This window comes from Microcebus murinus, chromosome 9, assembly GCF_040939455.1.
Source record: "Microcebus murinus isolate Inina chromosome 9, M.murinus_Inina_mat1.0, whole genome shotgun sequence".
NCBI lineage: Eukaryota > Metazoa > Chordata > Mammalia > Primates > Cheirogaleidae > Microcebus > Microcebus murinus.
In genome coordinates this window covers 62292779-62317098 of record NC_134112.1, presented here as the reverse complement: position 1 = coordinate 62317098, position 24320 = coordinate 62292779, and the positions used below count along the sequence as shown (strand labels likewise).

The 24320-nt window shown below is 47.1% G+C and overlaps 1 protein-coding gene across 1 annotated transcript in view; it reads right to left on the bottom strand.

Annotated features, from left to right (window-relative positions):
- The window catches only part of CDHR3 (cadherin related family member 3), a 59376-nt gene that overhangs the window by 6592 nt on the left and 28464 nt on the right, over positions 1–24320 (bottom strand). The window contains exons 7-16 of the mRNA XM_012746514.3: positions 22000–22148; positions 19574–19763; positions 13478–13649; positions 11585–11687; positions 10706–10804; positions 8723–8949; positions 6522–6693; positions 4741–4991; positions 2752–2933; positions 798–811 (exon numbers count right to left, since the gene is read on the bottom strand). Coding sequence (XP_012601968.2) covers positions 798–811; positions 2752–2933; positions 4741–4991; positions 6522–6693; positions 8723–8949; positions 10706–10804; positions 11585–11687; positions 13478–13649; positions 19574–19763; positions 22000–22148 — 1559 coding nt within the window. The remainder of the gene's footprint in view (positions 1–797; positions 812–2751; positions 2934–4740; positions 4992–6521; positions 6694–8722; positions 8950–10705; positions 10805–11584; positions 11688–13477; positions 13650–19573; positions 19764–21999; positions 22149–24320) is intronic.

The following is a 24320-nucleotide window of genomic DNA, read 5'->3' as shown; positions in this document are numbered from 1 at the left end:
AAAATCATCTCACTCACTATGATCAATAACCATAATAATCAAATTTCTAACCCTGCTTAGACATGCCTTGTGTATGTCAGATGCACACACCCGTGGATGGGGTGATTAAAGCAAGCATTTAAAAAAATACTTTCCAATTTTTTGTCCTGTCTCTCCTCATAGCCTGGGGTCTACTTGAGGCCACAACTCACCTGCTAGGCCGGGATAAGATACCTCCTCGGGCCTGCAGCTGTTCAGATGGACCTTCCTCAGTTTACCAACTTGCCGGAAATCGTTCAGTTCTCCCAGCTCATCTAACTGCCCCTAGATCCCCATTCTAACTAGTCTGACTTAAATAATTTGTGAAAATGATTGAATCCATTAGAATCTGAGAATCAAGTATCATTTGTTCTTTCAAAAGAGGCAGGCACCCAAAATAGAGCATTAGCTGTCCTCAGCACACCCCTCCGTGCGCAGCAGCAGCAGTTACTGTCTGTGTTTCCCACATGGAGAGTTCCTTATCTCTGTCCCACTCAGTGGGGAATAGACCTAGGTGCTTGAGCTGAGCTGACTGGACATGGCCCTGGGTAGGGCACAGGCAGGACCAAAGTGAGAGATCCAAGTGGGCCAAAGGCACTGCGCACCCTCCCTTCCCCTCCTCCAGCTACAGCGACCTCTGCTTCATTCCTCCCACAGGTGATGCAGCTGAAACCCCGCCAAGGCACCATGGCGCCATGATTCTCTGCTGAGTTGGAGCCTTTTTCCATAGTACAACAGAGCAGAAAACAACAAACAAAGGAAATAAGTGTTCTACCTACCTCCTTTCTTCACCCTATGGGAGGGAAAAAAGGAATGGACATTAATTAACTTGAAAATGTTCTGCCCTGGCACACACATGATAACAAGGGGTCCTTTGGGCAACTGTGTTCCTTGGGGTTCAGGGGCTAGGCTACAGCTCTGCTTCCAACTGCGCAGCTCGGTCACATTGGTTTTGGGCTGGGGAGGTTCTGGGAATTTGATGAGTTTAAAAGCTATCAGCTTGTAGAGCTTCAGGGAATATGCTGTCTGTGATGAGGACACCTGGTGAGGTCATGACCACCCAGTCGGACTGCCCCATCTTCCTCCCCAGTAGCCGGCTGAGCAGAAGGCATGGCTCACTGTGGGGAGGTCTGCATGCTGGCAGTTAAACTTGGGTTTCCTGTCTCATGAAGAGCTGGATTTGGACTCTAAGACCTTTCCCATGACAACCTTGGATTCTGTAATTCTGAAACTCTAATTTTATTCTTTCTTATTTGACAAATGTTGGCCATGGTATGGTGCAACTAATTTCCAGAGAGGTGGGTCTGATCTGAATTTCTAGCTAGGTTTTCTTTTCTAAGTCCACCATGTTAAAAACTGTATCTATAATATAAGTTAAATAACCAGGTTCAAGGTGTATATTTAACATTTAGCCATAAATTACATGGAGTTGCAGAACTTCTACCCAAATCCCATTACAGTGTGCCACCATCCTTACAAGCTTAAGTGTCACCCTTTTAGAATTAGGTTGGTTTCCCCCCAGTGAATTTGTGAGTAGAGTCCAAACAAAAATGCCTTTTTTAATTTCAGCAGATGCTCAAGGATTTTTACCTTGAAGTCAAGGTTGCCAATAGCAACAAACTTCCCCAATAAATATGGCAAAACACAATGCACATCTTCATGCTGATGCCTTATACTTTTTTACAATCTTTCACTGTTAATAATTTGACTGTTAATAATCTAAAATACTTTTAAAAAGCACATAAGTCTTATCATCCCTTCTTTTTGCCATTGAGAGATCCTGAAATTCAGAGGTTTCAATGCCTCAAGATACTGGGCATGGAGCTAAACTGGAATCTAGTGTCCCAAACTCACTGGGATTCAGCCATGAAGAATAATGAAATAAGAAAAACAATGGCTGTGATGTATTAAGTGTTTACTCTGTATCAGAACAGTGCTTCGTGCTTTGCTTGCATTTGCTCATTTAGTTGTTTAGTTTTACAAATAAGGAAACTGAAGTTCACAGAGGTTGTCACTTGCCCAAAGCCATATACCCAGAAAATGGTAAAGTCAAGATTTGAACCCAGGCCTTGCCTAACTCCAAAACTCAGGCTCAGAACCATTATGCTCTAGTTGTAAGAGCTGCTGAGAATCAGAAAACCTGGCTCTGGGAGATGTGGGTAACCATTAGATGCCCTCTTCACTTCACTTTACTGCTTCACTTTAGCCAGTAAAGACACTCCACAGATTGTCACAAGCAGAGGCCTCTTAGTAAGCAGATGAAAATAGGAAGGGGCCATTGAGAGTGAGAGACAGGGGCCACGTGCAGAAGAACAATGACTATTTAGTTACATAGAAACACAGAGGGATCACTGGAGCCAAAAGCTTAATTCCCTTATCAGTTTTTCACCTTTAATTCCATCCCACCCTTTAAATATTCTGTAAATTTCTATCACTACTCACAATAGGGCTTTTCTGAAGCTTTTACCCAGGGCAAGGCCACCAAAAGGTTGATGTCCCAATTCCATTGAGAGCCCCCTCAAGGACAGGGTAGGTTGCCAGGAAAAGCCAGAGGAATGGTTTCCTGGCCCAGCAGGTGACAAAGCAGGTGCGGCAGGACAGAGAAGAGCAAGGATTCTTTCATCCAGGCACCTGCCCCATAGAGAAATCCTGGTTCTCCGTCTCTCCTCCTAAGATGGCCAGGACAATGCCCTGAAGGAAGTGGAGGAAAGAGCCAGCCCAGTGGCCACTTACAGAGGTTTCTTGTCCTTTCCAGTCCCGCAGGGGCAGTGTCTGTGGATGGCCTTGGCCAACAGGACGAGCAGGGACACCAGGAGACCCAGAAGCAACATGGAGCCCAGAGTGATGACGAAAGGCACATACCACGCGGACGGAGAGTAAACGTTCTTCCTCAGGACCTGGTAGGTGATCATGGGCTGGAACAACGAGCGTGGGGAGGGTGAGCGAAGGGTGGTGGCGATTTTCACACTCGGTATCTCCTCGTGTGAGTGTTTATTCCACTCTTTGTTCTTGCTCTATAAACTGAACATCTGTATGCTCATAGCTCTTGCTGCTTCAACCCGTCACCGTATTTATAGTCTTCATAGACATCCATTAGATCAGAACCCAGGGAATTTAGAGAACTAAAGAGCGACTCCAGCCTAATTTTATTCTGTCTCTCCTCCCCTTCCCCAAAGCTAAAAAAGTCCATTGGCTTTTTTTCCCGCCATATCTGGGTATAACCCAGGGCCTAATATAGCCATTGTCTCTCACTGAGAAGGCATGAGCCATGAAAGCTGTTTCTTTAACACCTTGCAGGCTTTTCAGCGTTCTCTCGACTACAAGCTGCCACTGCCAGATGAGTGGGCTGATAGCACAGAGACGCCCGAGTTCAGCATCTGCTTCCCAGAGCTGCAGGCAGATAACAGACGAGTTGCGGAGATGTCAGGATTGCAGATGCCACACGCAGGTCATGCTGTTAAGCCCAAGAAAGGTGGCAACGCCCTACTCAAAGGTGCCTGCTAGCTGCTATCACAACGGAAAGCCCTCAGGGGTGCCACTCGCCTCCATTCACTGGGGTCCCACTGACCCGAGTGCTGGACAGAGGAGCGTCAACCAGCTCTTGGTAAGACCCTGAGAAGCAGAAGTTGGCCTCCTCCATAGGTGGTTTTCTAAGGTTCTGATTACTTTTCTTCTGGCGTGCTATAAGTATGAGATTACTGACCAGGGCTGCAGCTTTTACTAGGAGGAGAGGACAAAAGGGGACAAAAGAGCCTGCGTAATGCAGGCCAGTTCCTCCGAGGGGCAGGGGACATAATCCTGCTGCTGGATTGCAAGGTTCTCCCTTCCCTCCCCAGACAGATTCTGCTACAGCACCTGGTTGTTTTTGTCCTGCCACTTACCACAATCTGTTTTCATTTTATTAATTTATGTACTTGTTTATTATCTACCCCCACCACAGATCAGTGGCTCTCAAACTTTAGTGTGCATCAGAATTCCCCGGAAGCCTTATCAGAAACACAGACTGCGGGCCCCACCTCCGGAGTTTCCGATCCAGTGGGTCAGGGGATGGAGTTGGGGATTCCAGGCCCCAGCGTCCTCCCCTGGCGGTCATGGTGACGGGCACAGTTGGGTGAGGTACAGCTCTAACAACCTAGGGTGGGCCTGAGAATCTGCATGGCTAGCAAGTATCCAGGTGACGCTGACACTGCTGGCCTGGGGGCTACACTTTGTGAACCACTGACCTATAAGAACAGGGATCATCTGGAGCATGTTCACTGAAATGATTGGCACATTATAGGCATTAGATCGATATTTGTAGGTTGGATGAATGTTTTTGGAGTGGAGGTGGGGAGTGGGGTACAGACTGACACGCGGTGACAGCTGGCAGCCTGATCACGTGGACATGCCCTTGCTGTGGCTCCTAGGAACAAGCAGAGAGGGGCTATGGAGGTAGCAAATGGCCACGCGCCCCGCACAGGTGTTAGCGTCTGATCTCTCCCTGCACAAACGCACACTCCACTTTCCCAGAATAGGAAAAGCTAATGGTTTTGCAAATCCAAGTTCTCACCCTGATCGTCACCACCAGTGGCTGCTCCAACACAGCCCGTGGTTGCCATTTTTGGCAACATCCTAACACCTTAGCACTTTTCAGTCCATCCCACGTTTCTCCCAGGTCAAAGGGCTCCATCGACATAAATACCAAAGGAATGTGGCTGGGATTCCAGATCCCAAAGCCCTTACCCTGGGGGTTGTGGTGATGATTGTGGTCGGGTGGGGAATGACTTTAACACTCAGTGTCACCGTCCCTGTTTCAACAAGAGCCTCTGCTTTCTTCCTGCCGGACAGCAAGTTGTCATCAGTTATGTAGACGAGGAGGTTGTAGTCCCAGATCTTGTCAAGGCCCCCAGCATAGTCAAAGCGAGACGCGAGCAGCAGGCGTGTCACGTTGGACCCGGCATTAGGAGAGAAGGTGAAATGACCGTTGATGTTGCCTAAATGAGATTGGATGCAAGGATTTTGGTAAAAAGAAGAAAAAAGAGTGAGAAAAAAAGGTTTAGAAGAAAATTGCACTCGGTCTTTTTCTCAAATGCCCACACCTCGAGTGTAGACGGTGTTTCTGATGCACCAGGGCTGGATTAGTGATATGCAATCTCTGCACCAGAGATTTCACTAATGCAAAGAAATTCTTGCTCACAACTGGTGTGGCTGCAGGCAAGAATGAGTTAAAAAGGACGACAGCGCACCCATCCGACACCTGTCCTACGTGCCATCTTGCCCAGCGTCAGGCAGAGACTTCATAATCCTGGTGCAGCCCCTTGCAGTTTATCATCTGGCATTTGTTTGCTAACAGCACATATAACTCACACTCAGACAAATGAGTGCGCAGCGAGAGGGTAGAACAGGTCACATCCCCAGCCATAGGCCAAGTTCTCCTCCTGCCTGTCATGGAACCTGGCTGGTCACACTGGCTGCGGATGTCCCTGGAGCCCCCCAAAGGAAGATTCCTCCTGGCTTTGCAGGGATTGCAGCCCCGGGTCCTCCTGAACCCACTCATCGCACCCTAAACACGCACCCAGCTCCACCAGCTCTGTTGGGGCCCAGAGCTCAGCTCCCGGAGCCCGGGGCAGAAAGGCCGCCAGCCCAGCACACGCGCTCACTCCTCCACCGGCTCCAGACTCATTACTGACTGAACCCCGGTAAATGGAGCAGGAGAAGATGCAATTTTTGCTCCCTTAGCAGCAAAGTGCTCCATAAGGCCTTAGGGTTCTCAGTATGGATTATTTCCATCTTCAGCAACTGCAGTCTCGAGGCAGTTTCTGCCCCTGGGTTTTGTGACACAGCCAGCTCGAGAGGCTTCCTACTGTTCGAGTTCCTGCCCTGCCAAGGGCTCAGCAGGCAGCAGAGATGGATTTTTACTCTTTCACGTGGAATTGTTCTGCTTGTTTGGGTTTAAATCTCTGGCCTCAGCACTTCATTAGATGAGCTATTTTGGTCTAATTTCCATTGAGGGGTGCTCTTTTTTCTCCACAATGGTATATTTTTAAAAAGATAAAATGAATGGAGCACAAGAGAACTCCTGAGGACACATTTCAAAATGCATTTAATCTATTTAATCTATTATTATGCAGAGAGAGGACTGGGATTCCCTGCCCCCATGACAAGCTTTCAGTAAAAGAGGTGGTTGAAAAGTTGGACTAATTTTTTTAATTATGCTAATATGACCTATGACTCATAATCATGAATTGCGGGGGGCGGGGGTTCACCATCAATGAGGTTTACCCTTTTAGGGGCCTTTGGGTGCCATGAGTTGGGGTGTGGGAAGAGTTAGGGAAGAAGGGGAAGCCAAGAGGAGTCTAGCATTAGACTCCCCATCTCTGCTTCCCTCATCCAAAATACCCCTGTCACTCTCAACCCCACTGTGCCCCGATCCAGGTGTGAGCACAGACCCCAACACGTTCTCCTTAGACAACTGTGGAGGCCTCAGAGCCAGGGCCCAGGGCTGTCACCACCAAGTACTGTACCTGAGCCAATGGAATAACGAAACGATCTGGGGCTGGAGTCAAGGTCAGTACACGTCAGCTTGAAATTTTGAATATTTGTGCCAACCTTCAGATCCACGGGGATGGCCATGAAATGAGAGTTTGGGGTACAAATTGGCTTTTCATCATTTTCTTCCAGGATGTTCACAGTCACCTAGAGCAGCAAGAAGGTGGTCATTCTTAACAGCTGAGACTTTTTGAGTGTTTGCTGTGTGCCCAGCACTTTTGGGCTAAGCACTTGGCATGGATTAGCTCATTTAACCTCACATGAGATTGATAACATAATTATTCCCATTTTATAGATAAGGAAATGGAGGTTTGGAGAGATTAGGTAATGGACCTGAACCCATTCAGCTGGCGAGTGGCAGGGCTGGGATTTGAAGTCAGGTCTGTCCTACTCTAAATCCTGTGCTTTTAACTTCAACACTGTGTGCACGTGTATGTGTGCCTATAGTAGATGTATACACACACACACCCCACGCACGTGCACCGAGACACCTGGGCTCACCTGCAGATGATGCTGGGTGGTTTTCCAGTAGTAGTGTGGATTTGTGATGACCCTATGTGTCTCCTTGCTTGCTGCCCCTTGTGTATTGGAAGTGCAGTCTTTATCTTTAGCATATACAGCAATGGAAACCACATCCGACCCTGGTCCACTTTCTTGGGCCCACTTCAAACCAAATGGATTGGATCCCTGGAGAGTAGAGCCCAGAGTACGTTTCTTCTCTTCCCCAGCTGATTCTAATATGCAGGGGGCTAAGACCCACTGGGTCAGAACAAGTGGGCCTGGTAAAGCTGGGATCGCGTCTGTAACCTGGGCCATTAGCACCGCACTCAGCCCTGGGGCTAACCTGCCGCGCGCAGGGCCGGCCTATTCTCTTTCAGCGCTGTCTTTTACGCCTGGCGAATTGGAATATAGCCTGGGACGCCTGCCAGCACAGCATCATAGAATGTCAGCCCTGAAAGGGACTTGTGTGATCATTTAGTTCATCACCCTTTTTAAAAGCTTATGAATTTTGAGTCGTATTCATTCTACCTTTGAAATTTGGGGATTTCAGCTATTTCTGTGCCCAGGAATAAATTGAAATGTTCACTCTAGTTAGCTCCCAAGGTGGAGTCCATTCATTTTTCTGGAAAAAAAAAAAAAAAAAAAAAAACCCAGCCTAACAAACACCGCAATTATCTCCGACTCTCCTCGGCTAGCAATGCTGCACCTCCGCATCATTAAAAACACCATCCCATTAATTCAAAGCAAGTCATCAGAGGGACCAGACTATCCAGGCATTGGGTTATCAGGTGACTCTCCATTTAAGAGATAGAGAAATAGGAACACAGAGATAAGGCTTGCTCAGACTCTGTCCGAAAATTGGGATCAAAGTTGAGAAATGAACTCGGTCTCCTGACTCTGAACCAATCATTGCCTGTATCACGCAGGGCTGCCTGCTGCTAGCTCAGAGTTCATTCTGCCTTCATGCCTTTTCACTTTACTAATGGGAAAGACCAAGGAATAGCTGGGTCTTTGTGGCCGTCATGTTGCCCTCAGATAATCCTAACCGCTGCCGACACGGGCCTATTAGACCCTTGCCACCCAAAGCGTGGCTGTGGGGCCAGCCGCACTGCCACCACTCGCAAGCATGTTGGACATGCAGAATCTCAGGCCTCAAACCTACTGACGCAGAATCTGCATTTTGCAAGATTCTCAGCATCAACAGTTGGGAAGCAGGACAGCAGCATAGTGTCATTTTAAGATCTGCCCTATCTGATGTGTACAGGGGTGGAGCAGAGACATGGCAAAACTGCTCTAGAGGGTGAAATGCATAACTCTGAAGCCACCACACCTGACTTCCGGGCCATGGGCGTCTCACCACCAGCCCACCACAAAAGCAAAGTGAGATTTAAACGACCATGGGAGGAACTTTGTCCCATAAAGTGGCTTTATGAGTTCAGCAGATATTCCAATGTCTGGCCATCAATCTCAGTGCTTCTCTCAGTAACCCACAAATTTGGGTCTCAAAGAAAGACAGGAATCTTTATTTCCCAGGCACCACTACCCATTTCCCATCATATTGGCAGGATGTGCCCTGTGAAGTTTCCTCATTGGGGCAATCACACCCTGGGGGTGCCAGGCGGACCCTAAGTCAACCAGTCGGGTTAGTGGGAATATACCAAACGGCCCCACTCACAGTGACTGAGCTTGTGTCCTCGCGGTTGGTGGCCTGGATTCTGAGAATATAGACAGGGGTTGTTTCATAGTCCACTTTAGTTACTAGCTGGAGTTCTCCCGTTTTAGGATTAATCCAAAATATGCTTGGGTACTGGAGGCTGGCCCCTCCGGTGGAGATGGAGTACACAACGCTGCCCTGGGGGAAGTCTTTATCAGTTGCTTGCACCTTTCCGACTCGGGTTCTAGCTGGAGAAATAAAGTACCTGCAGTTAGTCCTGCTTGGGGAGGTGGGAGAGGATGATCCAGAAACAGATGTCTTCATTGCCATGGGCAAGAAGACTTCTGGAGGCCTCCTTGCTGTTCAAACTCTGTATGTTTTATATTTTCCATTCTATTAAGTTCAAATAATGCCAATGAGCACACACTAGGTAACTGGTCCTATGATCCCAGCAGTACTATGAGGTATAAAAGACAATTCATGCCTTTAGACTCCAAGAATACCAATTATTTTGCTATCATAAACAACAGTGCAAAGAACATCCATCCTTACACATACATCTTTTTGCTGCAGTGTCTAAAAGTCTCTTGTATTTTTCAATTTTCTACAATGAGAATGAATTGCTTTTATAAGCCAGATGAAAAAATAAACAATTTTTAAAGAATTTAGCAACTGATGATTAGAGTATAGCTTTTAAAATACTGTTCCATTATGCTTATTTGAGAAATTGTTGGTGACACTGCTAGAGTTCTGGATTGCTTGTGTTATAGGAGTTCCCTCTCATAAATTTCATTCCTCAAGGACAGAAACCTTCTCTAACTCAATTCTGTAGCTCCAGCACTACGTGCCTGACCCGAAGTAGGTGATCAGAAATAAGATCTGTGAGCTCAGATGGCCTAGTCCTGTTATTCACTGGTTAACGTATAAGCAATTAAAAGCTTTTTCTTCGGACTTTCATCTTGTGTTTTGTCTTAAAACTTAAAGTCAAGAAATAAAGAGAGAATAAAATGGAGAGGAGATCATTTTAGAAGGAGTTTTATGGGTTTGGTTTGGTTTGGTTTGGTATGTTTAATATGGAAGAAGTACTCATGAGCTAAAGATAAAAAGCTGTGGGGAGTCTACCAACCTTTTTCCTTTCTGGCACCAGGGACCAGTTTCATGGAAGACAGTTTTTCCATGAATGGGAGGGTGGGGGAAGTGGGCTCAGGCGGTGATACAAGCACTGCGGAGCGGCTGTAAATACAGAGGAAGCTTCGCTTGCTCACCCTGCTGCTCATGTCCTGCTGTGTGCCCCATGGTTTCATGGAAGACAATTTTTCCACGAATGGGCAGGGGAGGGGTGGCAGCTGGCAGAGCTCTGCTGCCCTATCCCTAACTGGCCGTGGACTGGTACCGGTCTGTGGCCCAGGGGTTGGGGACAGCAGTACTAGAGAGTTAACAGTATTACCTTCAAACTGGAAGAGCTAGGGAGAAACTGAAGCAAGATGTGAGAGATCTTCTCTTTAGTAAGAGAAGAGCCTGCCAAAATCAGGGTATCCTAAGTGGCAGAAAAGAAGCCTCTAGTGAATCCTAGTAGGGGAGACAGAAAATGTCTTTATTTTGCTTTTAAATGAAGGAAATATAGAAATGGGAAACCTTTTTTCTATTTTTAAAATTTCAATCCTCTGAGTGAGCTGGATAAAAATCACTGCGGAGACCAAGAGACAACTTAGGCTACAAAAAGGGAGGATTAGCGGAATCAGGCAAACAGACAAGGAAGCAATCAGGGGCTTCAGAAAAATGCAGTTTAATCAACAGTTTTCAAAATCCAAGTTTCACCTGAAGGGCTCCTCAGCAGCAAGGAAAATTTAAAAGAAATAAGAGGTGCAATAAATACTAATCAGCTGTGAATCACTGTGCAAAACACCACTGGGGCCTCTGGGAGGGAGTTCTCCCCTCTGCACGACATGCGTTTGGATGGAATCCATCCAGAGCACAGTGGTCGGCATCTTGTCTGCTACTTACCCGGTCTTAATTCTGACACATCAAACACGTAGGATGGCCTATCAAAAATGAGAGGAAACTCATTTTCTGGGCTTGTTAAGATATAAATGTAGATGTTATCTAAAAATGGAAACAGAAACAAATTTAATTGCCAATCCTTATTCATTTGTTTATTCAACATCTTTAAAGAACCTTCTGCGTACAGGCTTCGTGTACCGGGGACACCAGCTGAACAAGACCTGGCGGCTCCTGCTCTCAAGATGCTGAGGGTGATCACCCTTACATAAACCGGGTACATACAGATCACGGTGGAGCCCTGGGGGAGGAGCAGCTTCCAGGAAGATGTGCATGCGAGCTGAGCTTTACAAGCACAGGCTTAGACGAATGGGGCAGGGGCGGGATTGCAGGGTGTTCTAGGCATATGCAAAAATACCAAGATATAAAACTGCATAACTCGCTCAGCAAAACTGCAAGCTATTTGGCCCAGTTGGAAAGAAAGGGGGCTTGGAGGCGAGTGACAGGAGCTGAAGCTCGAGGCTTAAGCAGTGGCTGGATGATGAAAATCCTCGTATGCCAAGTCAAAGTTTGAACTTGAACTTGACAAGCTACAGGAAACGCTCAAGTGCTTTAACCAAGAGAGTAATATGATGGCATTAGCATTTCCTAAAAAATCATTGCCAGATATGGGGAGGATGCATTGGAAAAGGGCAAGACTGAAGGCAGAGAGACCCTTAAAAGATTATTTTAAGTGTTGTAATTCAGCCAAGAAACAGGAGCCCCCTGCACCAGAGCAGTGCTTATGGGACGGAGGACCTGGCACAATATCTAGCACTGCCTAGCGTAGCTTAGTCATTGCTACTCAAGGAAGATGCTCGTGAAATAAATCAAAATGATACTTGCTTTTATAGTAAGGAGAGGCAACATCCTGCACCTGGATTATCACTGTGTATTTATTTCCGGCTGCTAGATTGCTTGGATTTTCATAATCTAGATCACCAATCAACTAGATTAAAACAGAGATATTAGCTTACACAGAATAAACAATCCTACTTATTGAACTGACACAGACAGTTTCATATACTGCTAGTGGATATGTAAATTGGTAAAGCCTTTCTGGAAAGCATTTTGCCCATAAAAATGAAGAGCTTTAATTACTAATTAGCTCTGAATGTAAAGAAAAAAAAATGAGCTTTATACAGTTATGACCATACCTTTGCTCACTACTAGAGAATTTATGGAAAGAACTTATCAGGAGAAAGAATCTATGAACAAAGATGTTCATCAAGCACTATTGCCCAGTAGCATAGGCTCATGACTTCAGATTTGTTGAAGAAAAGCACAATATTGAATCTTATGTGCAGGGATATTTTCATTACAGTAGCCCCCTCAGTCTGTAGTTTCAGTTTCCTGCACTCAACAGCAGTCTGAAAATAGGAGAGTGAAATACAATAAGATATTTTGAGAGAGAGACCACATTCATATAATGTTTTTAATTATTATTTTTATAGACACATCTTGCTCTGTTACCCAGGCTGGAATACAGTGGCTATTCATAGGCACAATCATAGCATACTGCAGCCTTGAACTCCTGGCCTCAATCCATCCTCCCAGCTCAGCCTCCTGAGTAGCTGGGACTACAGATGTACACCACCACACCCAGCTTCACGTAACTGTGATTATAGTATTTTGTTACGATTTTTCCATGGCTAGTTATTATTGTTAATCTCTTATGTGCCTGATTTATAAATTAAACTATATCATAGAAATGTACATATAGGAAAAAACATAGTATATTTAGGGTTCAGTAATTTCTGAGGTTTCAGGCATCCTCTGGGCAGGAGGGGACCTTGAAACATATACCCTGTGGATGAAGGGGGATGACTGTATTTTAAAAACTTATGTAAATATGTATAAAATATATGCACAGAAAAAAGACAAGAAGGAAATATGTCAAAATATTAACAGTGGTTATCACTCAATGGTAACAATGCTTTTGTGTGCTTTCTACGTTTTCTACAGTGAGTGTATATTAATTTCCTAAACAGAAATTATTTTTTAGGGGACACTATGAATCAAGTTGGTGAGACTTTCTTGGGGGTTGAGAAGGGCTTGGGACGGCAGCGGAGCAGTGGCAGGGGAGGGGATGGAGAGGGCTGCTTGCTGTCCTCCCTGAAGCTCGGTCTCTAACCCCAGACCCCACCTGCCTGCCCTGCCCTTCCATTTTCCTCTCCTTCCCCACCATCCTCCAGCAGGAGCCCTGTAAATAAAGGTCTCACACAGCTCGTTGAGACCCCCCTTTTATGCCCATCCTTCTTCAGTGCTGCTTTTGCCCCTGTGGAGTGGCTGGGACGAGGGCTCCCTGCCCATGCTCACTGCCCTGGGTCTCCGGTGGTTCCAGGAGTGGAATTTATCCAGATACACTCAAGGCCCTGCTTTCTCTCACCTCACACCTCTAGGGGCTGGGAAAGAGCACTCAAACAAACAAAAGCGCTGGAGCACAGAGGGCACTAATGTGTCTATAAAGGCACGCTAAGCAGGCACGCAAACTGCATGCTACGCAAGAAAGAATCCAGTCTTTAGCACCCCAGGCACAGCTATGCATAACAAACGGTTCCCAGACCTGGGAAAAATAAAGAGCGAATGGGGAACGCAGACCCGCTATTAAGTCTGTCAGTTACAGTCGCTCGGAGAGGGGGTTACCTTGGAAATTTCTCTCTGTGGGGCAGCAAAAGCTCTATGCATGTTGGACCACTCCCCGATGCCCTTTTAATGAAGCAATGACCATTAACTGACCACGATTTTCCCAGAGCCAGCTGGATCCTGTAAAAATCTGCCGCTGCTCCCTGCTCCAGATGGCGTGGTGAAGTTGAATTTGTTGTTTGGTGCCTCACTGTCATCATCAAAGCAGAACTTGTTCAGGTCGAGAAGCAACGTCCCCTTGGCTGTTCTTTCAGGCACCATAATGCTGGCGAAAAGACTCAATTCAATATTTTCCCCCAACAAATGGTGATTGAGTGTTTCTTCTCACACAGGCCCTAGGCTAGACACCTCTGCTTTAATTTCAATTCAAAGCAGGTCCATGGTTAGTGCAGTAACCTCCTAACTGGTCTCCCTGGCTCTGCCCTTGCCTCCTTTCAGGCTATTTTTAACGCAGCAGCCAGAGGGATCCTGTTAAAATGTTGTCAGATCATGTCACTCCTCTGCTCCTACGTCCCAAATGGCTCATCTTTTCACTCAAAGTCCCAACTTTGATCTGCAGGACCCTTCATAACGCACTCCCCTGTTACCTCGCTGAACTCGTCTTCTACTAACTCTTCTCCTGCCCTCTGTCCTCCCACTGCTCTGGCCTCCCAGCGCTCCTGGAACATTCCGCCAGGCTGCAGCCTCGGGTTCGCCGTGCTTCCTGGGAACGCTCTTCCCACAAAAACCTACCTGGCTCGTGTTCTCACTTTCTTCATTCTCTAATCAAATAGCACCTTATCAGCAAGGCTGCCCTGCCTAAAATGTCAACAATGGCTGCCCAGTGCATCCTCTCCCGTTACCCCCTTTATTTTTAATTCTTAGCACTTATCATTATACAATATACTACATATTTCACTTATTTATCATGTCTATTGTCTACTTCCCTCCTAAAATGTAGGCAGGGATCTTTGTCTGCTTTGTTCCTGGCACACTCAGCACATATTTGTTGCATGAATGAATGATAGCTTATGAGACTCGTACAGTCGTGAGGAAGAATGTAAGAGAAATACAAATCTCACCCCCTGCCTGCAGGAGTTTATGATCTCGTTGGGGAGAACGCCTTAATCCCACATCTCTCATGCTTTGAAAATTGGGAATTCCTCAACTTGTGTTTGGTGGCTCCACTGCCATAGATGGGCCTCCTAGGAACACCTTAGTCTCATTCATTCAAGAGGGGTTTATTAAGAATCAAATGTGGGGATCCCAATCTCAGTTGACTCCAAGGTCTAGGCAAATAATGCAAATGAGTAAAGCTGCCCCCAGACTCAATGGTCAAGCCCAGCTTGGTGTGGGACACTCCGAGGAAGACTGATTAACACCTTTACACTTCAGTTCACTGAGGGCCTTTATCGTGTCTCCAGGCTTCAGTTTCTCCTTCTATAAAATGGACCTAAGTCATGTCAGTTAGCTTTTGCTACATAACATACCAGCCCAAAACTAGGTGCATTAAAACAACAAGCACTTATTATTTCTCACAATAGTATGGGTTATCCCACAGTTCTTCTGGTTCCAGTTGGGCTTGGCTGGTCTCTGCGGTCACTGGCAGCTCGGCTGGGACTGGATGGCCAAGGGTGGCCACGCTCACACGTCTGGTGGTGGGAAGTTGGTGAGTCTCTGCTTCTTGTTGTCTCTCGTCCTCTAGGAGGTTAGTTTAGGCTCATTGCATGGAGGTCTCAGAGTTCCAGAAGTAGCAAGAGAGGGCAAGTTCCAATGCACAAGCACTTTTCAAGCCTCTGTTGTGCTATGTTTATGAATGTTCTAGTGGCCAAAGCAACTCATATGGTGAAGCCCATATTCAAAGAGCAGAGAGATCCATATCTTGATAGAAATGATAGCAAAATCACATTGCAAAGGAGCACACATACAGGCAGGGAGGAATTGTGGCTGGTTTTTGTTTTGTTTTGTTTGTTTTCCTTTCTTGCTACTTATCTCAATCATATTTTGCCTTGCCAGAATTTCTTACAAAAATATATTGCGGCTGCCACAAGAATGTGCCTGGAAGACCTTCAACCACAACAAGAACGTAGCCTCAGCTGCTGAGCTCTGAAATGCATTACTGCGTTTGCAGCAAGGCCACGTTCCAATGACTGAGATACCAAGACAGCCTCATTCCGGTCCTATGACGGCTGAATTTGGCTCCAGGACTCCAATGTCCTAGCTGAATGTTCCTTAGACTGCATGCCAGTCTAGAACTTTCTAAACCACCTTCTCTCCCTCTTTCCTTTACTCAGGTCAGACTTGCAACCTGGTCTGATGATTTCCACAGGCTTGTCTATCTCTCTCCCCATTTTCTCCCGCAGGCATTTCTCTTAATAAAAGCCCCGCATATTTAATCCTGTCTTGGCATCCGGTTCTCGGAGCACCCACACTAACATGTGTTAAGTTCTTTAATCCTCTGTACTTCTCTCTGCGGCCAAATTACGCTCCTTTCTACACTCCAGACCCCCTCTTAATGGCAGCTAAGATGGGTTCCTGGCTCAGCACATGCAGAACACAGTCTGACAGCAAGCACGGCCTTGGCTTCCTGAGGATAACGGCTTTGCTTGCTGGAGACAAGGCAGGTCTAGCTGGGCCTCCAGGATGCCTCCTGAACAAAGATCACCCCGTGTTTCAGCAGGACTGGAGTCTGAGCATTGTCATTCTGGCCTTGATCGCACAGTGTCATGGTTTTATTCATAAGTACTTAGAATAGACACCATTTGTGAAACACCAAGCACATGCTGTATCATACCAAACACTTTAAAAACACAACGTCTAATTCCCTCATCTCCAAGAGGTTTGTATTCTTGTCCCCATTTTGCAAGGGAGGAGAGAGTGGTTCAGAGTGGTTTGCAGGCCTCTCCAAGAGTTGATGCATCCAGACAGGAGTCTCTACTGCCTGTGTGTTAGAGTCCCTGTAAACTTTACTAAGTTCCGTGAAAGACTATCCAGGCACACAGATGGTTTGGGGATCTGAGCCTTGATTACAGCCCTGCAAAAGCCAGGAGATTGCATCATCCAAAGAATCCTGGGTCCTGAAGCCAGACGTTTCAGTCACTCCAAAAGAGGCCGCCACACTTGGCCCCTCGGGGCTGCCTGGCGTGTTCTTTCATTCGCCTCAGACACTTGGTATTCTTCCCCTAAACGCGTGACTTGGAAAGGCACGCCCCCTCATTCATCAATCCGGGCCTCGAAGGCGAGCTGCCCTCGCTCCCAGCCATTTGACCACAGTTCTCTCCCCAGGCAAAGGTGACTGCGCCCAGCCGGTTCCGAATCCGCCAACCTTCCAGCCTCTTGCTCGCAGACAGCTTGCGCAGCGCTTGCAGCCGAGCGCCTGACGATTTACAGCCGGAGCGGGGGCTGTCACGGCGCCTTTGATGCCTCCGTCGGGCCCGGCTCATTCATCACCAGCCTGGGAAAGCCGCAGGCGCCTCGGCCGAGAGCTGGGGCCTGCGTGCACTCGGGGGCCGGCAGGGGGCGCCCGCCTCCTCCAGGCCGCCCTCCGCCCCGCGGCCCCCCACAGCCTGCTGCCGTATGTGGGTGCTGGCGCCCGCCCGCCGCTCCTGCACCTGCTCTGGAAGGGACCACAGCCGGGACCGCGCCCAAGACCCTCGAGGAAGGGACAAGTGTCAGAGACTGCGGTCGCACCATTTCCGATGTCGTTTTGTTCTGTTCTGAGCTGCTTCGATGCAGTTAGAAGGGAGGAGGGCAGGGGGTGCAGGCTCAGGGCTTTTAGGCCCCCACGGGTCCCCACCAGCCCGTGGGCAGCAGACTGCCGCCTATGGGACTGCAGGGGAGGGAGCCCATGTATCTCCTCACTTCTTGGCGGTCCTAGGATGGCTGAGCATTGGAAAAGCCCAGAGAAGGGACTTGAGCATCGTTTAGATGATCTTCACTAATAAATACAGTTAGTCAAGTTACTGACTTAGCGTTGGCCTTCAGGGCTAATTTGGAGAGACCAAGAAGACAGGACTCCCCATGGGCCGCCTGGACAGTGCGGGGTATTCAAATTGTGACTTCACCAGCTAATCTGGAACACAGTCTGCAAATGTCCTATTTGCCCTCCTATGCCTCAGGGGACTCTGGACCACAGGAAGCCAAATATGCAATTAACAGATATGCGCCCAAGGGAGAAAAGGGACAAAGAAGAGTTGAGACAGCACAGTCCTCTCCAGGCACGATACCCAGAGTCCTCACTCCTGAACCCCCACCGCCCCCCACCTCTCAGGGCAGGTGAACAAAGAAGAGCAGGAGGGTTGGGAGGGTAGGACAGGAGGGGAGGAGTTTCCCAGGGTGCACTGGGACTACCCACGAGGACCAGCGTAGATTTGGAATTTCAAAGAAAATCTAAGTGTGACTCCATCCCAGGGCCTAGACATCTCTCAACAGAGGGTGGCTTTAATTTATGCATGTATGCATGCAATGGTGTGGAAGTCACGGTCCTACCTACAGCAACCATCCCCACCCATGTAACAGACTCTGGGGTGCATGAATGCTTAGGTTGGGATAGGAACCTATCACATGCTCAAGATTGTGATTGACTTTATCAGGGTCTCCACAGGAAGCGGATGGCAGATTAGGATAAATCTAGGAGGGCTTAGTAATGGGCTATTACAAAGGTGCGCTCAGAGTATATGGAAATCTCAAGGGATGGCACAGTATCTCAGGGCTAGTAAGAGGAGCACCATTACCATCTCCATGCCCACAGGAGCCAGTGGAGGGAGCAGTTCATGAAACCAGGGACAGAGAGTGCCATATGCAGAGGACTGCTTTGTGGGGACTGAGACCTCCAGGAGCAAGAGGAATATATCAAGCCCACAGAGAGGGGGCAAGGGATAAATACCCTGACCTTCCTCTCCCCCTCCCTCCAGGGCTCCCTGCTGGCCAGCCAGAAGCTGGAAGGCAAGGGAGCCAGTTGGTGCCCGTGCAGGCCAGCCTCCTGGGCACAGTGCAGGGTGGAGACTGGATCTGAACAGACAGATCAGGGGTGTGTCCAGAACAGAATTGAACTGTTTTGATATCAGACTCAAGGACACATTGATTCTTTAGCATTATGCTGGGCATGTCATGTGGGAGAACAGAGACATTCGTACATGTAATAAGGGAATTTCTATTTCTATTGCTCATCCCAGACAATCCTTGTCTAGGGTAGGTCTTTTGTCCTTTGCATGTATTGGATCTGTGTCCAAAGTTACCTGGAGAAAACCTGCAAAAATCAGTCAAAGATAAACTCAGGAGACTCTCTCCCTGGGGACATCTGAAACTGAGACCTGGTCTGGTCTTTAGCTTTGCTCTAGATACAGGGCCCTCTCTTGGCAAGGGTCACTGCTGAGGTGCCCCCCACAATCCCTACCCTCAAAGAGCTCTTTTCAGGCTCTCAAGAAACCAGAGAGTGGCTGGTATGAAACCTCAGAGACTAGGCTAACACAGGAAATTACTAATCATGTTGCTTTTTGACAAAATAGTAGAAAGGCAATACTGTTTCAAAAGGCATATTAACCCGGGATCACAAGGGGCCTTATTTTAAAATAATAATGAATAGATTGTGAGACAAAGAATGGGTCAACGTTTACAAAGTAACCCTCATATCCCACTTGTATCTGCATTTTTTTCCCTTTTGGTTGCCTTTTGTTTATATGCAATTAAGTTGTGTAAGGTGAATTGATGCTTTGTTTTGTTTTACATGAGTACTTGGTTTGATTTATGCACATTACTGGTGGTGTGTTTCTCTGGGAGTTTCTCTTTACTAAGCCTAAGTCTCAAGCATCTATTACAACTGCTAACAGCACCATCTTGCCACGGGTGGCAATAAATAAAGAAAAGGAACAGCCCGGAGAGGACCTAACAAGTCCCTGTGGTACTTTTCGCCAAGAGAGACGAACAGGTTATAGAAGGGAATGAAATAAAAAAATAATTCTTACAAGAGTAAGAAAGTGGAGATGGGAGATAATGAAGAGGAAAGAAAATGAAAGAGAGGAAAGAAAAAAAGGATGATGAAAAGAAAACCTGTGAACAAAATTGGATGGTTCGAATCTACTTATTTTCATGAGCCATTTCCCCAGATGCCCATAATTCTTCAGTCCCTCCTGAGAACATACGAGATAAGCCAAAGGACCAAGGACCACCAAAGAGGTAAAATGCTCAGCGCAAGTTTCAAACTCTGAGTACCTGAAGGAGAACTTCCTGCACGTGGCAGGGTTGTCGTTGATGTCTTCCACAATGAAAGTTATCTGCATGCGATTCTCCTGACCCCCCTGGGGTCTGTCCTTCACCAGAACCTCTACAGAAATGGCGGGATTTTGTCTTAATTCACCTGCATCTCGGTCTATCCTCTGGGCCACTCGAATGGTGCCAGTCACTAAGAAGGCAAAGGTTAGAACATGACCCTTTGAAGAGAAATGAAGAGTAAAGGAATATGGAAAAGTGGAGAAAATGGGAAAAGACCACTCTCATTTGAGGACTGGCTTACACAGAGAATCTTCTCTATATAAACACTGTTTTGGGAAAACCCATGTGAGTTCCTATGTTGGATATTTATTGGGATATCTGGTCTGACCCTTCTAGAATTTTTCACAACAGACTTCAGGGGACTGGCAGCAGCTCTTGCCCATAGTTGACTGGACTGGTGGATAGCTGACTCCAGCTTACCCACAGGGTCCTCTTATGGGGGAATTTATAACTGAGAGTCACATGTTGGGGAGTCAGTAAGGTTAATAGTGGAGCTGTAGGTAAAAGGCCAGAACTCTAGCACTGAGGTTCCTGAGCTGTGCTGGTTCACACCTTTCCTGTGCCCCGATTATTTGACTCTTTTTTATGAGAGACCCAGTATCCTGGTGATAGATGTCCTTACCTTTTTTTTTTTTCTCTTGCTTAGTTTGCTTTGCCTTAGTTTCTGTTGCATACAACCAAAGAGGCTTGATAAATATGCTCAAAAAAAAGAAACCCGCTGTACTTGTCTGTACTTGTTAAAAGTTTAATTTTGCAATACCAGAGTGAACAGAATTCTCAGGCATGCTTGTCCATCCCTACGTTATCAGCTGACCGAGGTCCTCAGTGACAGCTCTAGGAAGTTTTCAGAGATAGAGCACAATGGTTGCCTTTGCTTGCCTCTCCTGGGAAGAGGTATCCTTTGCTCTAAAGCCTGTGGAGCCAGTAACACACTACCTTTCTGGGATTGCCCACAGGTGGCCTCCATGAAATCATCATGTGAATTGAAATCTGTTTTGGTGAAGTGATTAGAGGTAGGATGGTCTAGTAGCAGTTAAGAGGGCAAGTCCTGGAGCTGTGAGACCTTGCACAAGTCATTTAACCTGTCTGAGTCTATCACTAAGCCTCAGTTTCCTCATCTGTAAAATGCGGATTATAGTAGTTCACTGGATTGCCATATTGAGTACCTGAGGCAGAATGCATGTTAATCACTCAGCATATTGCCTGGTATATAATAAGGCCCCAATAATAAAAGATGGCTATAACAGAAGGGAAGAACTTTCCATCTCTGCACTGAGACACTCAGATGGGAAAATAACTCCCCGCAATCCAGCAGATTGATCTAGAGTGACACTGTCCAGTATGGTCACCACTAATCACATGTAGCTATGTAACACTCGAAATGGTGCTAGTCTGAATTGAGATATCCTGTGAGTATAAAATACACAACAAACTTCCAAGACTTGGTACTAAAGAAAATAATGTGAAATATCTCATTAATAACTTTTACATATTGATTATATATTGAAATGATATTTGAGATATGTTGGGTTAAATAAAATACCTTATTAAAATTAATTTCTCCTGTTTCTTTTTACTTTTTAAAATGTGACTACTATAGACTTGGAAATTACATAGAATGTGGCTTCACTCTATTTCTGTTGCACAGTACTGGTGGAACTCCTCTCTTCAGAAGACTTCGGGATGACTTCAGGACAGGTAACCCCTCCATCTTTACATGCCTGCCTTCCTCAAAGGTGGTGGGATTCAAGACACATTACCTCCAAATATGGCGCCTTGGCATTTGAGAAAACAGCAAAAGCAGGAAGGTGTCTCTGACCTTCTCCTACCCCCCAAAGGTGAGGGTTGACACAGCTATGAACCCCGTTCACTTTCCCCAACTCTCGTGCCTGATAACTAATCATTACCCTGGCAACTAATGATGACCCAAGACATAAAGGGATGATCCCAACCAGAAATAGGAAAAACACTATCAGCCCTCAGTATCTGTGGGTTCTCATCCTTGGATGCAACCAACTTCAGATTGAACATATCTTGTGGCGGGGAGGATGTTTGTATCTTTACTGAACATGCACAGACTTTTTCTCTCGTTATTCCCTAAACAATACAGTATAACTACCCTGTACACAGCATTGGCATGGCATTAGGTACTATAAGTAATCTAGACATGATGCAAAGTATATGGGAGGATGCGTGCAAAGGTGTATGCAAATACTATGCCATTTTCTATCAAGTGTCCATGGATTTTGGTATCCTCAGGTTTCCTGGAATCAATCCCCCTTGGGCACCGAGGGACAGCTGTATTGTAAAACAATCCAAATGGCCGAATTAGAAGATGCACGTAAGGATGGATGTGTGTGACTTACACGGATTTATCACGAAATAGTTGCTAACGGTAGTAAGGCTGTACAGAAGGTGGCTAGGAAAACCTTCATCATCAGGATCCTCAGCTGTGATGTTGGCCACGACAGTTCCCAGACTCAGTTCCTCCAGAATCGTGTATACGCGTGTTGGGCTGGAACAGAAATACAGCAGACACAGCTAATTTTCAGGGGCACGGGAGGGTGGGTATTTTGGTTGGTGCTAAATATAGTGCTGAGCTGTTTGAGTTGCATCAACATGCTCAGAGGGAGAGCACAGCAGCTGAGAGGAGGGGAGACTGGCTTTGTATTCCCAAAGATCACGTCCCCGTGGATGCAAAGGAAGAACCACACTGTTAATGCCGCGATTTACACGGACCACAGTCTCTGACTGTGCATGACTGCCTCATGCCATTGCAGATCAGCCTCGGCACTAGCATCTTTTAAAATGAGGATGATTGGACCGTCCAGCTATCTCCTCTCATTCCCCCAATTTTGGTGCAAAAGTTCCCTGAATTAGTTTAAAAATTTATTTGGACATTATGTTCACAACTGCAGGTTCCCTCCCTTGTTCCTGACTCCCATCCCATGATGGGAGAAGCTGGAAAAATTGTAAAACTTCTCTATTCTAGTGCCTTTGCTCACCTTTGTTTCTTCCTTGTCTTTTTTTTCTTTTCTTTTCTTTTTTTTTCTGCCTAAGGATACAGAATTTATGCACAGAACTTGTATACCTTTCCAAGTCGCATTAATCATGAGGTCAGCAGCTCTCTGAACTGAACGATGAGTCCCCTGACAGAAGACCAGGTCAGATGACTGTCCTCCAAGGGTGACTTCTTACAAGATAACCCCGAAACACCAACTTACCCATTTTCCATTTTCCTCAGATCACCAAGGCCATTGGAAAAGGCCAGTGACAGAGAGATTGGGAGTCCTAACAACTATACAATTTGGGTAAATTGAGTAATTATGAACACATTGAGGGAGGTTTATTATTTAAAATAGCTCCGCAGGAGGTCCTTTTGCTGAGGGAAAATGATTACAGTGGGGCAAATTGTCGCCTCTAATTTCCTAATTTCTAATTTTCCCGTGTGGGATCTTCTTTGAGAGGGGCATACTATATCTCAGATCTAAATGACTGCATTCATTCTGTGAGTTCAGAATGTTCCTGCAGTTCCATCTCACCATCCAACAAGGTAGGTAGGGCCAGAGGAAGGAGAGATGAGAGGGGACCTTTAGCTAGAGTGAGAGGCAGGCAGAAAAGGCTGGAACCAGGCCCGCACCCCTGGCCCCGCCACAGCAGGGCTCCTCCCTGGCTCTGGGTCTCCCGCCCCATCCACGCGGTGGTCTCTGGCAGGCACACCCCATTGTTGGGAGAGAATAATCCTGTTCAGCCCAAGAGGTCACTGCAGTGCTCTGGGCCTCTCCCTACCCAGTGTCCCCCCGACACATCCCCTTCTCAGGAGCCGGTGACACTGCCCGCTGCTGAGTCCAGGGATAGGCCAAGCGGAGTGGGCCCACGCAAGGAGGGTGGCAGGCACCAACACCAGGGCCAGAGGAGAGAGAGCAGCGGCCCCAGCTCCCAAGGCTGGGCTCAGCCCTTGTCCATTCTGTAAGAGCCCCTTGCTTGTTTTTTCTTTGGTTACTCTGAATGGGCTCCGTTCACTTCCCAGAGAGAGACCCCTAAGATGCCTGTACTACTCACACAGTGTGCCCTTGCTACTTCGAGCGTGCCCAGGGGCCAGGTAGAAGTGCAGCTCTCAGGCCCACCTACCTGGGTCACTGAACCAGGGTCTGCATATTTCATGAGATGCCCAGGGCATTTGTTTATGCTTCCAAGTTTGAGAAGCACTGTCCCAAGGCAGTGCTGGAGGTGACAACCACAGGCCCCCAGCCTCCCATAGGACAGAGAAAGGACACCTGGGGAGGAAAATCCCATCCACCCCACCTTCCCTCCTTCCTACTTTGGTTGTCACAACTGGGGGAAGGGGCTGCTATTGGCATCTGGGGGTAGAAGCCAGAGATGCTGCCAAACACTCTACAATGCACAGGACACGCCCCTCTGCAAAGAAGTATCTGGCTCAATGCCAGTAGTGCCACTGTTGGGAAAACCCTGCTCTGAAGGCCCATCCAGTGCACACTGGGTGCTCCAGGAACTCAGGTCCCCGTGAAGGGACTGCGCAGGCTGTTGGTGATGGCACAGTTCCTCAAGTGCAATAGCCTCTCCTTGGCCGGCCAGATACTGAGCCTGGCAGAAGATAAAATCTTTGGTCTGTTTGATTTGGGGATCCAAGATCCAGGTACATATAAAATAAAGGTCTGACCACAGT